The 15,182-nt window shown below is 42.4% G+C and overlaps 2 protein-coding genes across 47 annotated transcripts in view; one reads left to right on the top strand and one right to left on the bottom strand.

Annotated features, from left to right (window-relative positions):
* Window positions 1-48: 48 nt before the first annotated feature.
* Uqcc5 (ubiquinol-cytochrome c reductase complex assembly factor 5) lies at window positions 49-3,139 on the top strand. Its single transcript, XM_075989010.1, has 2 exons — window positions 49-352; window positions 3,035-3,139. The coding sequence occupies exons 1-2, from the start codon at window positions 202-204 to the stop codon at window positions 3,124-3,126; spliced, it is 243 nt and encodes an 80-aa protein (XP_075845125.1). The 5' UTR covers window positions 49-201; the 3' UTR covers window positions 3,127-3,139.
* A 2,558-nt stretch (window positions 3,140-5,697) lies between these two features.
* Pbrm1 (polybromo 1) overlaps window positions 5,698-15,182 on the bottom strand; it is a 100,632-nt gene continuing 91,147 nt past the window's right edge. For 36 of the 46 annotated variants that reach the window (XM_075988950.1, XM_075988976.1, XM_075988956.1 and 33 more), the window contains 4 exons: window positions 13,905-14,060; window positions 10,730-10,800; window positions 10,410-10,626; window positions 5,698-8,527 (listed from right to left, as the gene is read on the bottom strand). In XM_075988950.1, coding sequence (XP_075845065.1) covers window positions 8,355-8,527; window positions 10,410-10,626; window positions 10,730-10,800; window positions 13,905-14,060 — 617 coding nt within the window. In that variant the 3' untranslated portion in view covers window positions 5,698-8,354. The remainder of the gene's footprint in view (window positions 8,528-10,409; window positions 10,627-10,729; window positions 10,801-13,904; window positions 14,061-15,182) is intronic. The other 10 variants (XM_075988987.1, XM_075988988.1, XM_075988989.1 and 7 more) reach the window with 1 other exon arrangement.

Below are 15,182 nucleotides of genomic sequence, written 5' to 3'. Positions count from 1 at the left end.
TGATTGGAGAGTCTGAGCGTCCCGCCGCGCTCTGATTGGCGGAGCCGACCGTGCTCTGGGCCTGTCAGCCTCTGCGACCCGACTCTCACGGCCTGGCGGTGGCGCCGCGGCGGGGTCTTGGGTCTCAGTCCGTGGGACACGGCCCGACAAGCAGGCCTGTGCGCCTGGTTCCGGCCGTACCCCACTTCCGACTCCTCGGTCATGTTCTTCAGGGCCCAGGTGAGGCGAGCTCTGCAGCGGGTGCCCGGGAAGCAGCGATTCGGCATCTACAGGTTCCTGCCCTTCTTTTTTGTCCTGGGAGGAGCAATGGAGTGGATCATGATTAAAGTGCGCGTGGGCCAGGAGACCTTCTGTAAGTGGGGGTGCAGCAGCCTCCATTCTCCTGTGGGTATGCGATTACAGGCCGCTGACTCCATTCAGGGCAGAGCTACTTTCACTTTAGGAAAGGACAAGTGTTCTGGCAGCTCTCGTGCGGCACGGACGTGTTCCGCTCACCTTGGCGTCCAGCCCTCTTTCTCCTCCAGCACTTTTAGAGGGCACGGGCCTCCTCTCAATGCTGCCGTCCTTCGTAACCTGTCCTTGGCCCTGCTGTTGGTGACATTGACCTTAAGGAATAGGGGTGCTCACGTGCGGAAGAGGGACCAATCCTGAGGACGTAGACATTCTGGTTAAGTCTTTTGAGATTTGTAGCCCAAACTCTGGAGGAGGACGCTAGCTTGCCTGACTTAGCTGATTACCACCGTTTACAGGCAGTCATTAGTGTCTTTGTCCCAGAATTATGAAAAGAATGCCTGACATGTCTGTGGACTGCCTCTGGCACTGCCAGTTCCCGTCAGGACTTCTCCGAACCTCTGGGCCCTTTGTTTTGCCTCTCATGTAACTTCCATCATTTGAGAATTGCCAACTCAAAATTTTAAGTTGTTATGTGAAAGCCTCCATTGATTCTCTTTCTACTCTGATAAAGGGCCTGTGCTGGCCTTGAATCTTTAAACTTGCAGCCTCCTCTTGCCTCAGCCAAGTCCTGGGATAACATAGGCATGGGCCACCACTCGGTATTTAATTGCCATCCATGACAGGTTCTAGTGAACAAGGCAAAGGATCTTCCTGGGAATAAGACTTGGTGTCGCTTGGTGGTAGAGTACTTGACTCATGTTGGCCCAAGCTCAGTTTCCAACCTGTCTCCCACCACTAAGCATGCCATGAGAAGTATTAGTAGCTCAAGAATCCTGGTTGAACACCTCATTGGATCAGGCGTGGGAAGGCTCTTGGGAAAGGATAGGCATTTAGGACTGTCCGCCAGACAGCCAGGTGAGGGGACCACTGACTTCATGGCAGTGGTAAAGGGAACGTGGAAACATTTGTGTGTGCTGTTTGAAGGGCTGCAGCAGGACTGAGCGAAAGGAGCTGTGGGTGGGAGGGTCCCTGGGTAGGGCCGTAAAAGAACTGGACAATAAGGATTTATCTTAATGATTGAAGGGGCTCTTTTCAGAGAGATTGGTAGAAACACAGGCAATGTCTGCTGGCCAGATTTGAGATGATGGCCTAGTCTAAGGGACGAAGGAGTAATTCCCAAGAAGTGAGTGGAGCTGAGACAGCCTAGAGGTAATGCTGAGTCTGGTAACTGAGATGGGGCATGGAGGCTTCTCAAGGAACAGCCGAGGCAAAGGTGCAGACAATAGGCAGGGCAATCCTGGGTGCCATTTAGGACATGATGAGATGGTGTTAACTAAATAGCTCAAGCTCAGGAGGACTGATTGGGCCAGACATCTGGATTTGCAGGCCTTTCAGTTCAGTTGTGACAGAAGCAGACTTCAACATTTTAAAGTGACTTGGAGTGGTCGGAAGGAACACCAGGAAGATGATCCTTGAAGACGGGTGATAAGGAATTGCCAATGAAAGGGGTGACCATCTGTGTAGGAGACTGAAGGATATGCAGACGCCGATAGCAAAGTAGGGGCTGGAACTGGGGCTGTAGCTCACTTGGTACAGCACCTGTTTTGGCATGCAGGGGCTTTTGGATCCATTCTTCAAGAAAAGTGTGTGTTGGGGGAGAGAGGATGAGGAGGGGGCTGGGAGACTACAACCTTCAGGAGAAGTACTAGTGCCCAGTAGGATCAGCCTTAAATGTCAGCCAGAGAGTTCACTACAGTGGCCTTTCAATGAGAAAGAAGGGGAATGTTCTTAGTCATTCAGGACTTTCAGCCACGTTAATGGAATCAGTTGGAGGTGTCTCAAGCAGCATGCATTGAAAAGTGAGGTAGTTGGCGCAATCTCTGGTTGGGGTTCTGGAGGGCTGTCCAGGAGTCCCGGTAGGGAGGAGAGTTTGAAGAGCCAGCAGAAGGTGGTAGTGAGCTCCAAGAACAGCAGAACTCTGAGCAGACTTCTTCCATGGAACACTGACTGTGGATGTAAAGGAGGCCAAGGGCGGGCACTTCACCACCTAGAAAATGGGTGGTCAAAAGGCACGGAGGAAGTTACCAGTAATGGGCAAATAAGCCCAGGAAGAAGAGAATCTAAAAAAGGAAGATGTTTACTTTTTACATGAGGGTAGAAAATTAGTGGTCTGAAACTGAGAACAAGGAACAGGACTTCCCTCCTTACTTTGGTTTTGGAACTAGGAAAGGGAGCAGGTAAGAGCCCTGAGGCAAGGAAAGTCTTTGAGAACAGAAGGATGCCAGGACTTGATTCTGAAGACACTGATATTTTTACTCTTTTGTAATCTCAGACTCCTCATCATAGCACTCATTCAGCTCATTTTATTTTGAATAGTTTATTTGCCATTTGGTTAAACAGTGTTAAGATTCAGACAGTCAAGACAGACTACTGGTTGACTTAGACAAAACAAAACAACCCATGGGGGCTGTTTCTAAACCTTGCTGATTTTTAGTGCAGTGCTGGAAACTGCACTCAGGCCTTTCCTTCTGCTAGCTAAGCACTCTGTCACAGAGAAAGACAACCCCCCCTCCCTCTGCCAAGTCTCTTTTTAAAATTCATGTTTCTTAAAGATTCTAAGCAAAATTTTTGTTTGATACAGATGACGTCTACCGTAGAAAAGCTTCAGAAAGACAGTATCAGAGAAGGCTGGAAGATACATCAGAGACTGATCTTCATAAGTTAATAAAGTAAATACAAATTTTCAGTGTTGATTTCAGCCATTTTATGTTTTCATAGTCTCACTCTTGCCCAGGCTGGCCTTAGACTCAACGAAATCCCTGCCTCTGCCTTTTTAGCTCTGTTAAAATTATACTTTTCAAGGGGGCTGGAGAGATGGCTCTGCAGCTAAGAGCACTGACTGCTCTTCCAGAGGACCTGGGCTCAATTCCCAGCAACCACATGGAAGCTCACAACCATGTGCAACTCCAGCGCCCTCTTCTGGCATTTGTGGACACTGAACACGTGGTACACAGACACACATGCAGGCACAACACCCATACACATGTAAAGAAAACAGGAGGCTAGGCTGGATTACATGAAACCCTGACTTGAAAAAAAATAGAACCAGAAAGACTCAATTTTTTCTAGCAACTTTTTTTTTCTATTTTAAGTTTGTCTGTTAATGTTAGGATCAATTCAGTGTAAAAAGAGTCATAACTGTTCAGATTGCATCAAAGTACTATGAATACAAAGTTAATTAACTGTTGGTCACCAATAATGATCAATAGTACCAGGGAGAGAAATGTATTGCCCAGAGACACTTCATATTGATTCAGTTGCTGCGTAAGAAGTTGTGGTGTGAGTCTCAATCATGTGGCTACGCTTTGTTTTAGAAGTTGAAGTGTAGTCAACTTCAATGAGTTGAGTAACAGTAAATGCCAATACAACCCTTAGCCAGCTTCTGTCTGCTACAGTTCCTTCCCTGTCCACCTCCCTATCTCTTCCCCATCAGTTTTATTAAAGAAAACCCTTTTGAAAATGGCAGGAGCTGATTTTGATATTTAATGTAAAATGTTTTCAGAGTACATTAGCTTGAAGGCTGGGAGTAAGAACTCATCTTTGTTAACCAAGGTGCAAATTGTGTGTGTAGCTGGGCAGCATGGTAGGGCACACCCTTTACTCTCAGCACTTGGGAGGCAGAGGCAGGTGGATTTTGAGGCCAGCCAAGGCTACACAGAGAAACCTTGTTTTGAAAAACAAAAAAATTGTGTGTGTAGCTGGGAGGTGGTGACACACACCTTTAGTCCCAGCACTCAGAGACAAAGACAAGCATATCTCTGTGAGTTTGAGGCCAGTCTGGTCTACAAAACGAGTTCCAGGACAGCCAGGGCCGTTATTACAGAGAAGTCCTGTCTCGAAAAACAAAAAAGAAGAAAAAAATTGTGTGTGAGGGTATGTGCACATGCATACAGGTGTGCACAAGGGGCCAGAGAGCCCTGAGAGCAGGAATCACAGGTAGTTAGTTGTGAGCCTCCCAAATGCTTAAAGGTGTGTTCTACCACCACCCAGCCAGGGTGTAAAATTTTAACTTTCTACAATATTGTTCAGTTTTTCAAAATTTTAAAAATTACACCATATCCTACCATATTCGAGGATATCTCTGTGACTGAGGCAGCACCCTAATTAAGCCTAGGGCTCTGTGGATGCTAGACAAGTGTGTGCATTGCTTTGCCTTTTTTTCCCCCAATGGGCCTTATAAATTATCCAGAATTATTCTGAATCTGCAATCTTCCTGCTTCAGCCCCCTAAGCAGCTGGGTTAAAGGTGTGAGTCACTGGGCCAGATAGATAAAAACTAGCATTCACTTTAAACTTCCACTGTGAAGAGAAAAAATCATGGGGTTTGGAGCTTCACTTTTTTATATGAAATGATGGGGAAGGGCCTGCATTAGGCATACAGTAAGTAACGAGGGCTATTTTTATCTATTTTATCTATCATGCAGTTTTGCAATGGAAGACTTATTTAAGTCTGATGATTTTTACCTTAACCACATTAGTCTCTTTTTCACGTTTGAGCTTTTCACCATGAGTTTCCTCTCAAGAAAAGTTAATTTTTGGACCATGGAGTTTTCCAAAGCAATTTTTCTCCTTGTAAAGGAATAACAAAACGTTTTGTCACATTTATGAACACGTAACACCCCAGATAGGGGAAAGTAATAGTCTGTTAATTTATTCAGTGCTGAACATTCAGTCAGCTGACCCAGCATATTCTCAAATTAAAAAGCACAAAGGCACTTAGCACTTGTTTATGTAGTGCTGGGTGGAATGTTAGAGATCAGGAATCCTCCAACTGCTCACAGGCATAGGTCCCTCCCTACAGTCTCAGGACAGAATCACAGGGCTATGCAAAGTGGTATTAGGAAAAAACAGTAGGCCGATTTTACCATCATTTTCTACTAAAAGTATAACACATTTTAAGAACTTGTAAACATATTAAAGATGTGTCTGGACCCACTTGTTTTATGATCACACAAATAAGCTATTTCAAATGAGTTCTTCTGTTCTCTGATAGAATATACTTCCCTTACTGTCTTCATTTTTGAAACTTGTGTTTTGTTCTGTCCATGCTGTCAATCCTGAGGACATGGTAAGAATTCTTTGACTGCACACTGCATTCCACCCTGACCAGAGAGAGGTGCATTCTTCCTTGAACTGGCAGCCCTATCCTCCTTAGCATGAAATCAGGGCTTGTGCAAGTCTTCTTCATTCTGCTCAAAACACTTGACACAGCTTTAACAGAACCACCAAACCTGGCTAATCCAAATCACTTTGCAAACTCTTGTTTTTATTTGGATTAAAAAGCTTTGATGAACAAACATATGATACATACATGGTATAGAACCAGTTACCACTTAAACTTCAGATAATGATATAGTACAGAAAACAGAATAAACCAATTTTTAATCATGTCTGGAAACGAACGTTCAAGCTGAAAGTTGTGACATCAATCTGAGGATTTTACACAAGTATTCCTCCCCCCATCCCAGTTCAGAAGGGGAAGGCAGGTGTAGTAAAACCAAGGTCTTTGAAATCAGTTGGCTGACATTTTAAACCTATAGGCCCCCCAACTCAATATAAACAATATTCTTCATAGGAACTTACATTTTGAAAACAAGTATTTCTTAAGCCATATTTCTACATTTCTTAAGTCATGAGAAAGTGTATTGTTTACTTGTACTGCATTAAGTCAGGGCTTTTTCTTTTTTTGAAGATGGCTGACCTCAAATCTTATATTCTAAGTAATAACTTGTATTCTCCAGAAGCATGATTCTAAAATAAATAGTATCTTAAATGGTTTTAATTAATTAACTAATTGTTTTTTAAACTTCATCAGGGCCTGCCTCAGTTGACACCCTGTGCTGGATTTGTACTGCCTAAGGGAACCTGGGCTGGCTCTTGGTTCCTACAGCACCAGTGCACTGGGAAGGAGCCAGGAGGGAGTGCTCTGGCTTCTAGTGCCTCTGGTTGCTGACAGGGGAGGGTTTTTAGAGGCTCCTCAGGGAGCCTCATCTAAACCTTTAAAAAGGGAAATAATATGAATGCATGAAATAAATAAATAATTTAACCAAAATTAAGTTTCTGGTTCTTTGGTGTAATTCAAGGATACCTAAAAAGAAAAGAATCTGATCATTACATAGTCCATGATGAGTCAATGGTCCAAATAACCAGGAATCAAAGACTTATTTAATTCAGTTTAGCAATAAAGTACTGGCAAAATCTGTCAGTACTTTTTTAGAATTTAAAATTCTTTAAAATACTCGATGAAAATTGAGATCCAGTGGTTGACTATTGGCATTAAGTTACAAGGGTTCCTGTATTTAAAGTAGGTACCAGGGACTTCTTTCCATTATATACTCTCATGATTTATTAAGCATGGCAGTTAAACATGAGTACTGATTCGTTGCATTTAAAGGAAAAGACTGTCTTAACAATCATTCTCAGTGGAGAGTGGAAGCGTCCACACAACACAAACATCCTATTAGAATAAAGCAGGTTTAAAAAACAGACCACCATGTGAAATACTGTCACCTGAACATTGTACACTGCCTCAAAATGTTTATTCTAGGGCCATGTTAGAAAGACAGGGCGCTGTGGCTGCTGAGTGTTACAGCACCCGACTTTAATCTCAGCATTTGGGAGGAAGAGGCAGGCCGACTGAGTTTGGGGCTACTCTGGTCTACACAGTTCCACTCCAGCCAAAGCACATAGTGAGACCATGTCTCAAAAAAAAAAAAAAAAAAGAAAAGAAAAGAAAAGAAAGAAAGACAAGGTCACCAAGTCCAAGTGTTTGGGATCTGTAATAGTCTTTTTTTTTGTGAACATTTTCTTAAAGTATAATTTCCTTTTCCTATAATCCAAAGGACAAGCTGAATTTCAAAACATTTTAGAAAGTATCATTTCTGGTTGAGAATTCCAACCCTCAAACAAACAAAACACCACAACCAGTAACAAGGAGATAAAGAATCCACAGCATCTGCATATGTAGGCAATCTACCCTTGGCACAATTATGTGCAAGGCAAAGCTGGTGTCCATTTACACTCTTTCTTAGACTAGGCATTATATTTAAAATAAACCACCTCCATGCGTACTTCAGTACTTTCTTCAGTGTTTTCAAGGTAGCAGATATAGTTTCAAATCATAACATGAAGGCATAAACTGAATCATAAACAGATCAAAAGTACTCTTGAACTTACCTTCCAAAACTAAACAACTCAGATCTGAGCACGTGTTCTGCAAAAGTAACTGACAATACAGGTCTAACTCAGCACAATTACTTCTCCTTCAGTTACACTAGTTGTGGATGGGTACAGAGCACTGATTTTAGATTTCTATGGTGAGCTTCTGTGTTAATAACAGCAAATATGTTGATTCTGTCACATATCTACAGTCTAAACAATCTCACAAAGCACTTCACCTGTAAGAAAACTTGCAGATATTTAGGCATGTGAAACATACATATACACTCCCTAAGATGTAAACTAGGACCAACTTCACATTTCATTGTCAATTTAAACTAATTGTAAACTTTTTTCATTGTTTTTTCTTATATGTGTGTATATAATATATATATATATTTATAAAAAAGAAAATCAAAACCCCAAGCCAAGCCAAAACCTTTGATGATTTAAATCCCTTAAAAAGTAAAGATAAAACTATGACTATATATAACCAATTATGAAACTGGTTTTAAACAAAGGAAATGTATGCAAAAAAAAATCTTTGTGTATTTGATAGTCAACTTAATATAACAAAACCAAATTGAAATAGCTTATTAAAAGTGTCCTTATATAAAAATGACCTTGTGATGTACAGTAAAATGCAATAAAAATTATCCTTTGTTCTTCCCTCCCACCCCCAGTAACTAAAATGGCTACCGTTCCACAACTCTTTGCTTCTACAGAAGAAACACAGTGATGTGATTAAACATTTTCTAGGTTGTATGCTTGTCGAATGTTGAGAGTGTCTCGAAGCATCAAATCCCGGAGGCGCCAGAGGGCGTCTGCCATGGTGGTGTGTGCCCCCTTGCTTTTGAGCCAGTGAGAAGGCAGGCGGCTCTCCTGTTCTTTCGATAAATGGACATCCCGTCTTCGAGCTGAAAATTTGAAGTATAAACAGAGAAACATTAGAATTTTAAGATGATAAAATGACCCCCAGTATTAAGGGCTGATGCATTTACTAAAACAATATTTATTAAAACTGAAAATGTGTTCTAAAGATTATGAATCATAGCAAATTTCTTCTTTTATTAGGCATTGATATCTGACCATTGATACCTTGTCAGTACCCCTGATATTAACAATTATTTTAATGTTATAAAAGGTAAAACATAACCTAATACTCTTAATAGATAACATTTCCTAGCTGGGTTTAGAAATGAATAAGGAAGCTAGGCATGATGGTGCATGCCTTTAACCCCAGCGCTCAGGAGGCAGAGGCTGGTAGATCTGAGTTCAAAGCTAATCTGGTCTAGCCAGGGCTACACAGAGAAACCCTGTCTTGGAAAAAAAAATAATAAGAGCCAGTGGTGGTGGTGCACACCTTTAATCCCAGCACTGAGGAGGCAGGGGCAGTCAGATCTCTGGTCTATAGACCAAGTTCCAGGATAGCGAGAGTTCCAGAGAAACCGTGTCTCGAGAAACAAAACAAACAAAAAAGGAATAAGGGGCTGGTTCAGTTGCTAAGAGCATTTGCTGCTCGCGCAGAGGGCTGGGGTTCAGGTCCTAGCATGTACAAGGCCACTCACAACTGTCCATAACTACAGTCTAGGTGATCTGATGTTTTCTTCTGGCCTCTGAGGACATCAGGCATGCATGTGTTGTGTATATAAACATGCAGGCAAACACCCATAAAATAAAATCTGTAAAGAAATGAGTAAGAGCTGGGCATGGTACTATGCACCTGTAATCCCAGCTCGGGAGGAGGCTTGCCATTCAAGGAAAGCCTGGGATACATGTAAGAGCCAGTTTTATCTCAAACATCAAATCAAACCACAACAAAAATCCAACCAGGATCAGGGAGATGGCTTGGTGCATAGTAGTGCTCACTGCACAAATCTGGTATAATCAGGAGTCGATCCCTTATCGCACACAGAAGGGCAGATAGATGTGCTGGGTATCAGGTATCCTGATAATTTTAAGGGAAGATGGGAGTCAGACGAGAAATACCCAAAGTTCAAGGGGCACTTAGCCTAGAGTCAACAGTGCAGCAACATAAACAAGAGAGACCCTGTTTCAATAAGGTATAAGAACCAACTCCTGAAAGTTGTCTTCTGTCCTCCATGTAGCCAAAGAATATGAACAAAGACATACAAGTTTCTTATCTACTGAGCTATCTCTGCAGCTTACAAGCTTATTCTTTAAGACGAATAAGCAGAAGCTTCCAAATTCCTTTCCAGGAACTAGGTAACACTACTTCACTGTATACTGCAGATACATTGTTCACTGAACTAAATGAATTACTTAGTAGACTAAACAAATATGCTTTCTAGTTTTTTCTTTTTAAAATCTGACATGTATTCTAATGCTCAAATATCTAGAAAAAAGTCAATGTATTTGAGAAGACGAACTTGAATGTATTTGAACAGCTGAACTTTGATTTTTAGACCCATTTTCACTGGGTCAAAGAACCTATTCTATTCTATGAAATATATAATTTATTTTACTGGTATAAGAAAAGGGGGGGCCAAGTGGTGGTGGCGCACGCCTTTAATCCCAGCACTCGGGAGGCAGAGGCAGGCGGATCTCTGTGAGTTCGAGGCCAGCCTGGTCTACAAGAGCTAGTTCCAGGACAGGCTCCAAAGCTACAGAGAAACCCTGTCTCGAAAACAAAACAAACAAACAAACAAACAAACAAACAAATAAAAACCAACCAAAAAACCCCCCCCAAAAAACAAAACAAGAAAAGGAGGAAAATATAGAATCAGCACAAATGAGAAAACTGGGAGGAAATATGTATTTCATCAAGGCTCTCCTTACCTGCTAGAGTTTGGTCCCACTTGCTAATGCTGTTGGATTCAGCACTGAGTCCTTCAATGTATTTCAAGTAGGCCTCTGAGTGGAGAAGTCTTTGGGTCTTTGGTGGGGGAGCCACAAACATGGGTGTTGTTGGCTGCTGTATGACAGGGGGGCCAGTTGGATGAGGACCAGGATATGGAGGTGGTGCCTGCTGCCCTGTAGGCCCCAAAACTCCTACCTGAAACAGCATGAGATTAAGGCAAAAAGATAGTCTGCATATGTTCTGAGAAGACAATGGCCAAAAACCTTGAGTCCAAGGAAAATCAAACTAGGAGGCTCACCTGTTGTCCATACGGACTTCCACCTGGTGCTTGAGTCCCTACCATGGGGGCTACTCCTTGATTCATCACACCTATAATTCAGAATGCAATGGCACAATTAGAGGCTCTGGGTTTCACTGACTGAAAATGTCTGACAAGAGCTGATACCATTTATAATGTATGTACCTTTGCCCTTGAGTGTGGATAGGAACCTTAAATACTCCAAACACAATCTAATTAGGAAATTTATATTCTTTTGTTTCTGGTTACTTAAAGTACATTTTGTCAGAGGTACATTAATTATCCCAGGCTTAGAATGTTTTGAACCCTGGGTGAGATACAGTCAGAATACACTTCTGTTTTCAAGGCACTTTTCTGACCATATCGTCTTGTGCGATTGGAGCCTGAGGAACCCGGCTCAGCAGTAACCATTGTGCTGGGGCAGGAAACAAGGCTGAGGCAGAGCAGTTACCTGAGCCTTGTGGAGGCTGGAGGCACTACCTTAATGTTCCTTTGCAGGCCACCAGCTGGTTCTACCTCAGGCACTAATATTGGCAGAGGGAAGACATTTCAGTGGATGATGTGGAAGCAGGGTAGCCTTGTTGCCATCACCTCGGATTCCAAATGACAAAGGAATAGAAAAAGACTTCATGGCCCTATTCTCTCCGGGAATCATTGGGGAAGTGTCCGCTGGTGAATGTTCATGAGCAATTGTTGTCTCACAGGCCCTCGTTGATAGAAATGGACTGCCCTAAATTTAGTTTTTTAAGGCCATTTTTTCCTCAGGGCTATCTGCTACTTTAACGAAACAGAAATAACCAAGGGACTCAAGCCATAACCAAACCTTCTACAGCTGTTCCTTAAGGGATAAGTCCTGCCAGTGAGATATAGAGGAGCCAGGAGGAACTAGCTTCCTAGTCTTCTGCTCCTCTGGTGAAAATGCTGGTGCTTATGTTAGCTCACACCTGTGACTCTAGACCTGGGAAGCTGAAGCAGGAAGACTGCTGTGAGTCTGAGGCCGGCCTGGGTTATACAGAAACTATGCGCATCTCCCAAAGCTAACGTTCTGACAGGCAGAAAACTGGTCACTTGAAAGTTCAGAGTTTTTAAGTGTCACTTCCAGGACGTACAAGGCATTTTCTTTGTTGAAACAGAGAAGAAAAAGAGTGAAACAAGTTTCTGTTTAAAAAGGAGGAATACGCCAAGTCCTTGCAAATATAACCCAATCACCGTAACAGCTGTGTCCTGGTGATTTACCAACTGCACAAAGTAGTAATGGCAGGTAAGCTGCTGCTTCAGCAACACATTAGTAAACCACAGTTCCGGCTCCCTTCAGGTCTCTCTTCTACCTTAGACTCTACAGACTTGGAGGCTCCCCAAACTGACTGTTATCACAGATTTGTAGGACAGCAGAAGCAAATCAGCAACCCCCTCCACTTCCTGTTAACAAGTACCATGACTGGGGTGGTCATTGTGAACGTGAGCTAAGACAAAAGATAGACCTCTTGAAGCTCAAAGTCAGATCAGCTGTGCATGAGCATACAGAGAGCTCCGTTTCCCTGACTATTATCAGGTGTGCTGTGCTTTCATTCAATGCAGTTTGGATTCTGTAGGCAAAAGAAGCAATGATAACAATGCCCCACACCCACCAAAACACAGCTGCTATATTGGGGTGTGTACTTGCCTTAAACAGGACTTCTATCAAGTGCTATATACATTTAGAAGGTGCCAACTCCAATAAGGTTTTACTGACTGACTCAAAGAAACCTGTGCCAAGGTATGAGGGCATAGATTTAGGACCAATTTCACTAGCCATGTAAGAAAAATTGCTTTCTGATTGACTTCTGGTGCCACGGCATCTCACATGAGTCACCACATCCAGAATGGAGTACAAATGCCACAAACATTCCTTCCTTTGGGAACATTTAAAAAAATCTTTGGTGGAGTTGTGGCCATTCTTGAAGGAGCAGAGAATGTGGCTGAAGTGCAGGGGTGGAATGCATGCATGTCATCCCTGCACTTGGGATGGCAAGGCAGTAGAATCTCGAGTTCCAGGCCAGCCTTGGCTACATAGCCAGATTCCTAGCCAAAAAAAACCAAACCAAACCAAACCAAACCAAAACAACAACAACAACAAAAAAAAAACAAAAACAAAAACAACCCCAAAAACCAAACCACACCAAAAAAACAGAAAGAAAGAAGTATGGTGGAATTATCATTTGTTTCCCCTACACACTCTGAAATATTATTTGAAACCATGTAGATAGAACCTTATGGGCAGTGGGTCAAGCATAATGCAATTAAACCTGACAGACCCCAATCCACATTTCACCTGGGTTTTGGCTCTCTAAGATGACATTTCAATAATGGATCAATTGCTGCTCCAAGTCATCTAAAAGCCACATCTCCCCTAACTAGATTATAGCCAAAAGTAAGTTCTTTTGCATATGATGGAAGTTATTACGAAAACTTGTCATTTTCCAACCTTTCAAATTTCATTATAAAGTAAAGCAATATAGTGGTTTCTGAGCTCTATTTATATATTTCTCCATAAGACAACTTCTGGGTTCTGCTGGCAAGCAAATATGTCCATAGCTAACAAGGTGTTATTTAAAGTGTTGTGTCATGCTTGTTAGGGAACTCAAGACTAAATCAATACAAACTCCTTCCCTTCCTACGTTCTGCTACAAAGGAAAGAATTTCTGAAGAGCTTCAGTATGCTGTTCTGTGATCACCTTAAAAGGCTGTGGAGGAGGCAGAGATGGTGCAGGTGAGGGACTCTACAATGAAGACCCTGTGAGATAAGAATTTCAGCAGGTGAAGAAATGCACTTGGAGCAAACAGTACTTTTATATATGACTCTGGACTGGCAAGTCACTGATAAGAGGTTGTGGCCCTCAAAGCTTTTCAAACATGTATCTGATAATGAACCGTGCCTCCCGCTCCTTGATATATCTAGGTCTGACCTCTGCAATGCATCCTGTGCTGCTGCCAGGTAGCAGATACACAGGGCACAGGTAGTAGTAGGTCACCTGCTCAAATGTAGGATGGGCCCTACTGCTGACAGCTCTGGGATTCTTAGTGAGGGAAGCCTGGCCACCATGGGCAGCAAGTGCCTCCTGGAAGAAGTGGCTGAGGGAGGAAAAAGAATAAAAAAAAAATGAGATTAATGAGTGAATGAGGATGATGTTCTTACCGGGTGGTGGGATGCCTGGGAGGCCAGGAACACCTGGCGGAAGATGGTGAGGTGGAGGCCCCCCAGGGTGAAGTGGCTGCATGCTGCCCATGCTAACAAGGCCATCAACTGGGCCCTGCAAAGGTGGAAGGCCTGGCGGATAGCCACCCATCATGCCTTGAAGGACACAACAAATTTCAGACATGCATCATTAACATGCAACATGAGCTAAGTAATAACAACCCCCTCCATGCACTACCAATGAATAAAGCACCCTTAGTACTGCATGATATCACAGCAATTAGTGCAATTATTTTGTTGCAATAATGAACAAAATAAAGTTACAAATATGAAACCCAACATTTTTGGATGAATTAGTATTTAGTAAATTATTGTTTATAATTATTCTTAATAAGCTAAACATAATGTTTTCATTTAATAATAAAGAGGAGTTCTAGTAACAGCTTTCCCAAGATCAGAACTATTGCAAGCTGTTCAAACAGTGACCACTTCTGCCACCTGCAACTCCAAGTGATCAGTACATACCCCATTACTCCACTCTGCCCGCACTCACATCCCTATCGTGGGTGCACATGAAGGGAAATAAGAATGGAGGGAAATGAGGTGCACAGTCCTGATCACAAGGCATGGTTCTCCAGTTTGGGAGCAAAAAAGTTTCAAGACTTCTTCATATACTCCTCCCTTCTATCTCCACCACTGCTGTTAAGAATGGATTACGTTAAGGTTTGAGCTGGAGAACAACTTCTAACATCCATCACAATAAATAATATTTCATCTTTAGATTTCAGAATATGTTAAGGAGAAATCTAAACCTTCTCACAACTAAAGTCCAGGTTGCTTAGAAACCGACACACAGCAGGCCTGAGGGGACAGCTGGGGAGCTTGGTTCTGCTGACAGGAAGAAAGGCCAGCTGTTATCACTGTCTCCAGGTTCACAAATCTCCTCATGTAAACCTTCAGTTGATAGGGGTTTTAACTGAGGTATAGAATTCCTAAGAACAGAGGCTTTTGTTCCTTTATTTTCCAAGCATACCATCATATAACAAAACATCTGCTAGCCAGGGAAGTATTACAACAAGTATTTTGGAAATAAGAAAATTATTTTGGTAAGGATACACCAATCAAAAAAAAAAAAAAAAAAAAAAGAATAAACTACGACTCTCCTGGAATTGTAAGAGTCTCAATGGATGTAAAGCTCCCCCTGGAGTACAGTCACTTTTAGGCAGTTTCTCACATAGGGCAAAGGCATAGCACCAAAATCCTCTTCGAAGAGAATTT

The sequence above is a fragment of the Microtus pennsylvanicus genome, chromosome 10 (assembly GCF_037038515.1).
Source record: "Microtus pennsylvanicus isolate mMicPen1 chromosome 10, mMicPen1.hap1, whole genome shotgun sequence".
In the NCBI taxonomy this organism is placed as follows: domain Eukaryota; kingdom Metazoa; phylum Chordata; class Mammalia; order Rodentia; family Cricetidae; genus Microtus; species Microtus pennsylvanicus.
Note: the sequence above shows the minus strand (reverse complement) of the source record. Positions and strands in the feature narration are given on the sequence as shown.

Bases quoted from the DNA above. Each gene is read 5' to 3' on its own strand.
- Uqcc5 (XM_075989010.1), top strand. From the start codon at position 202: ATGTTCTTCAGGGCCCAGGTGAGGCGAGCTCTGCAGCGGGTGCCCGGG. The intron at 353-3,034 runs GTAAGTGGGGGT...TGTTTGATACAG, and splicing joins CGTGGGCCAGGAGACCTTCT to ATGACGTCTACCGTAGAAAA.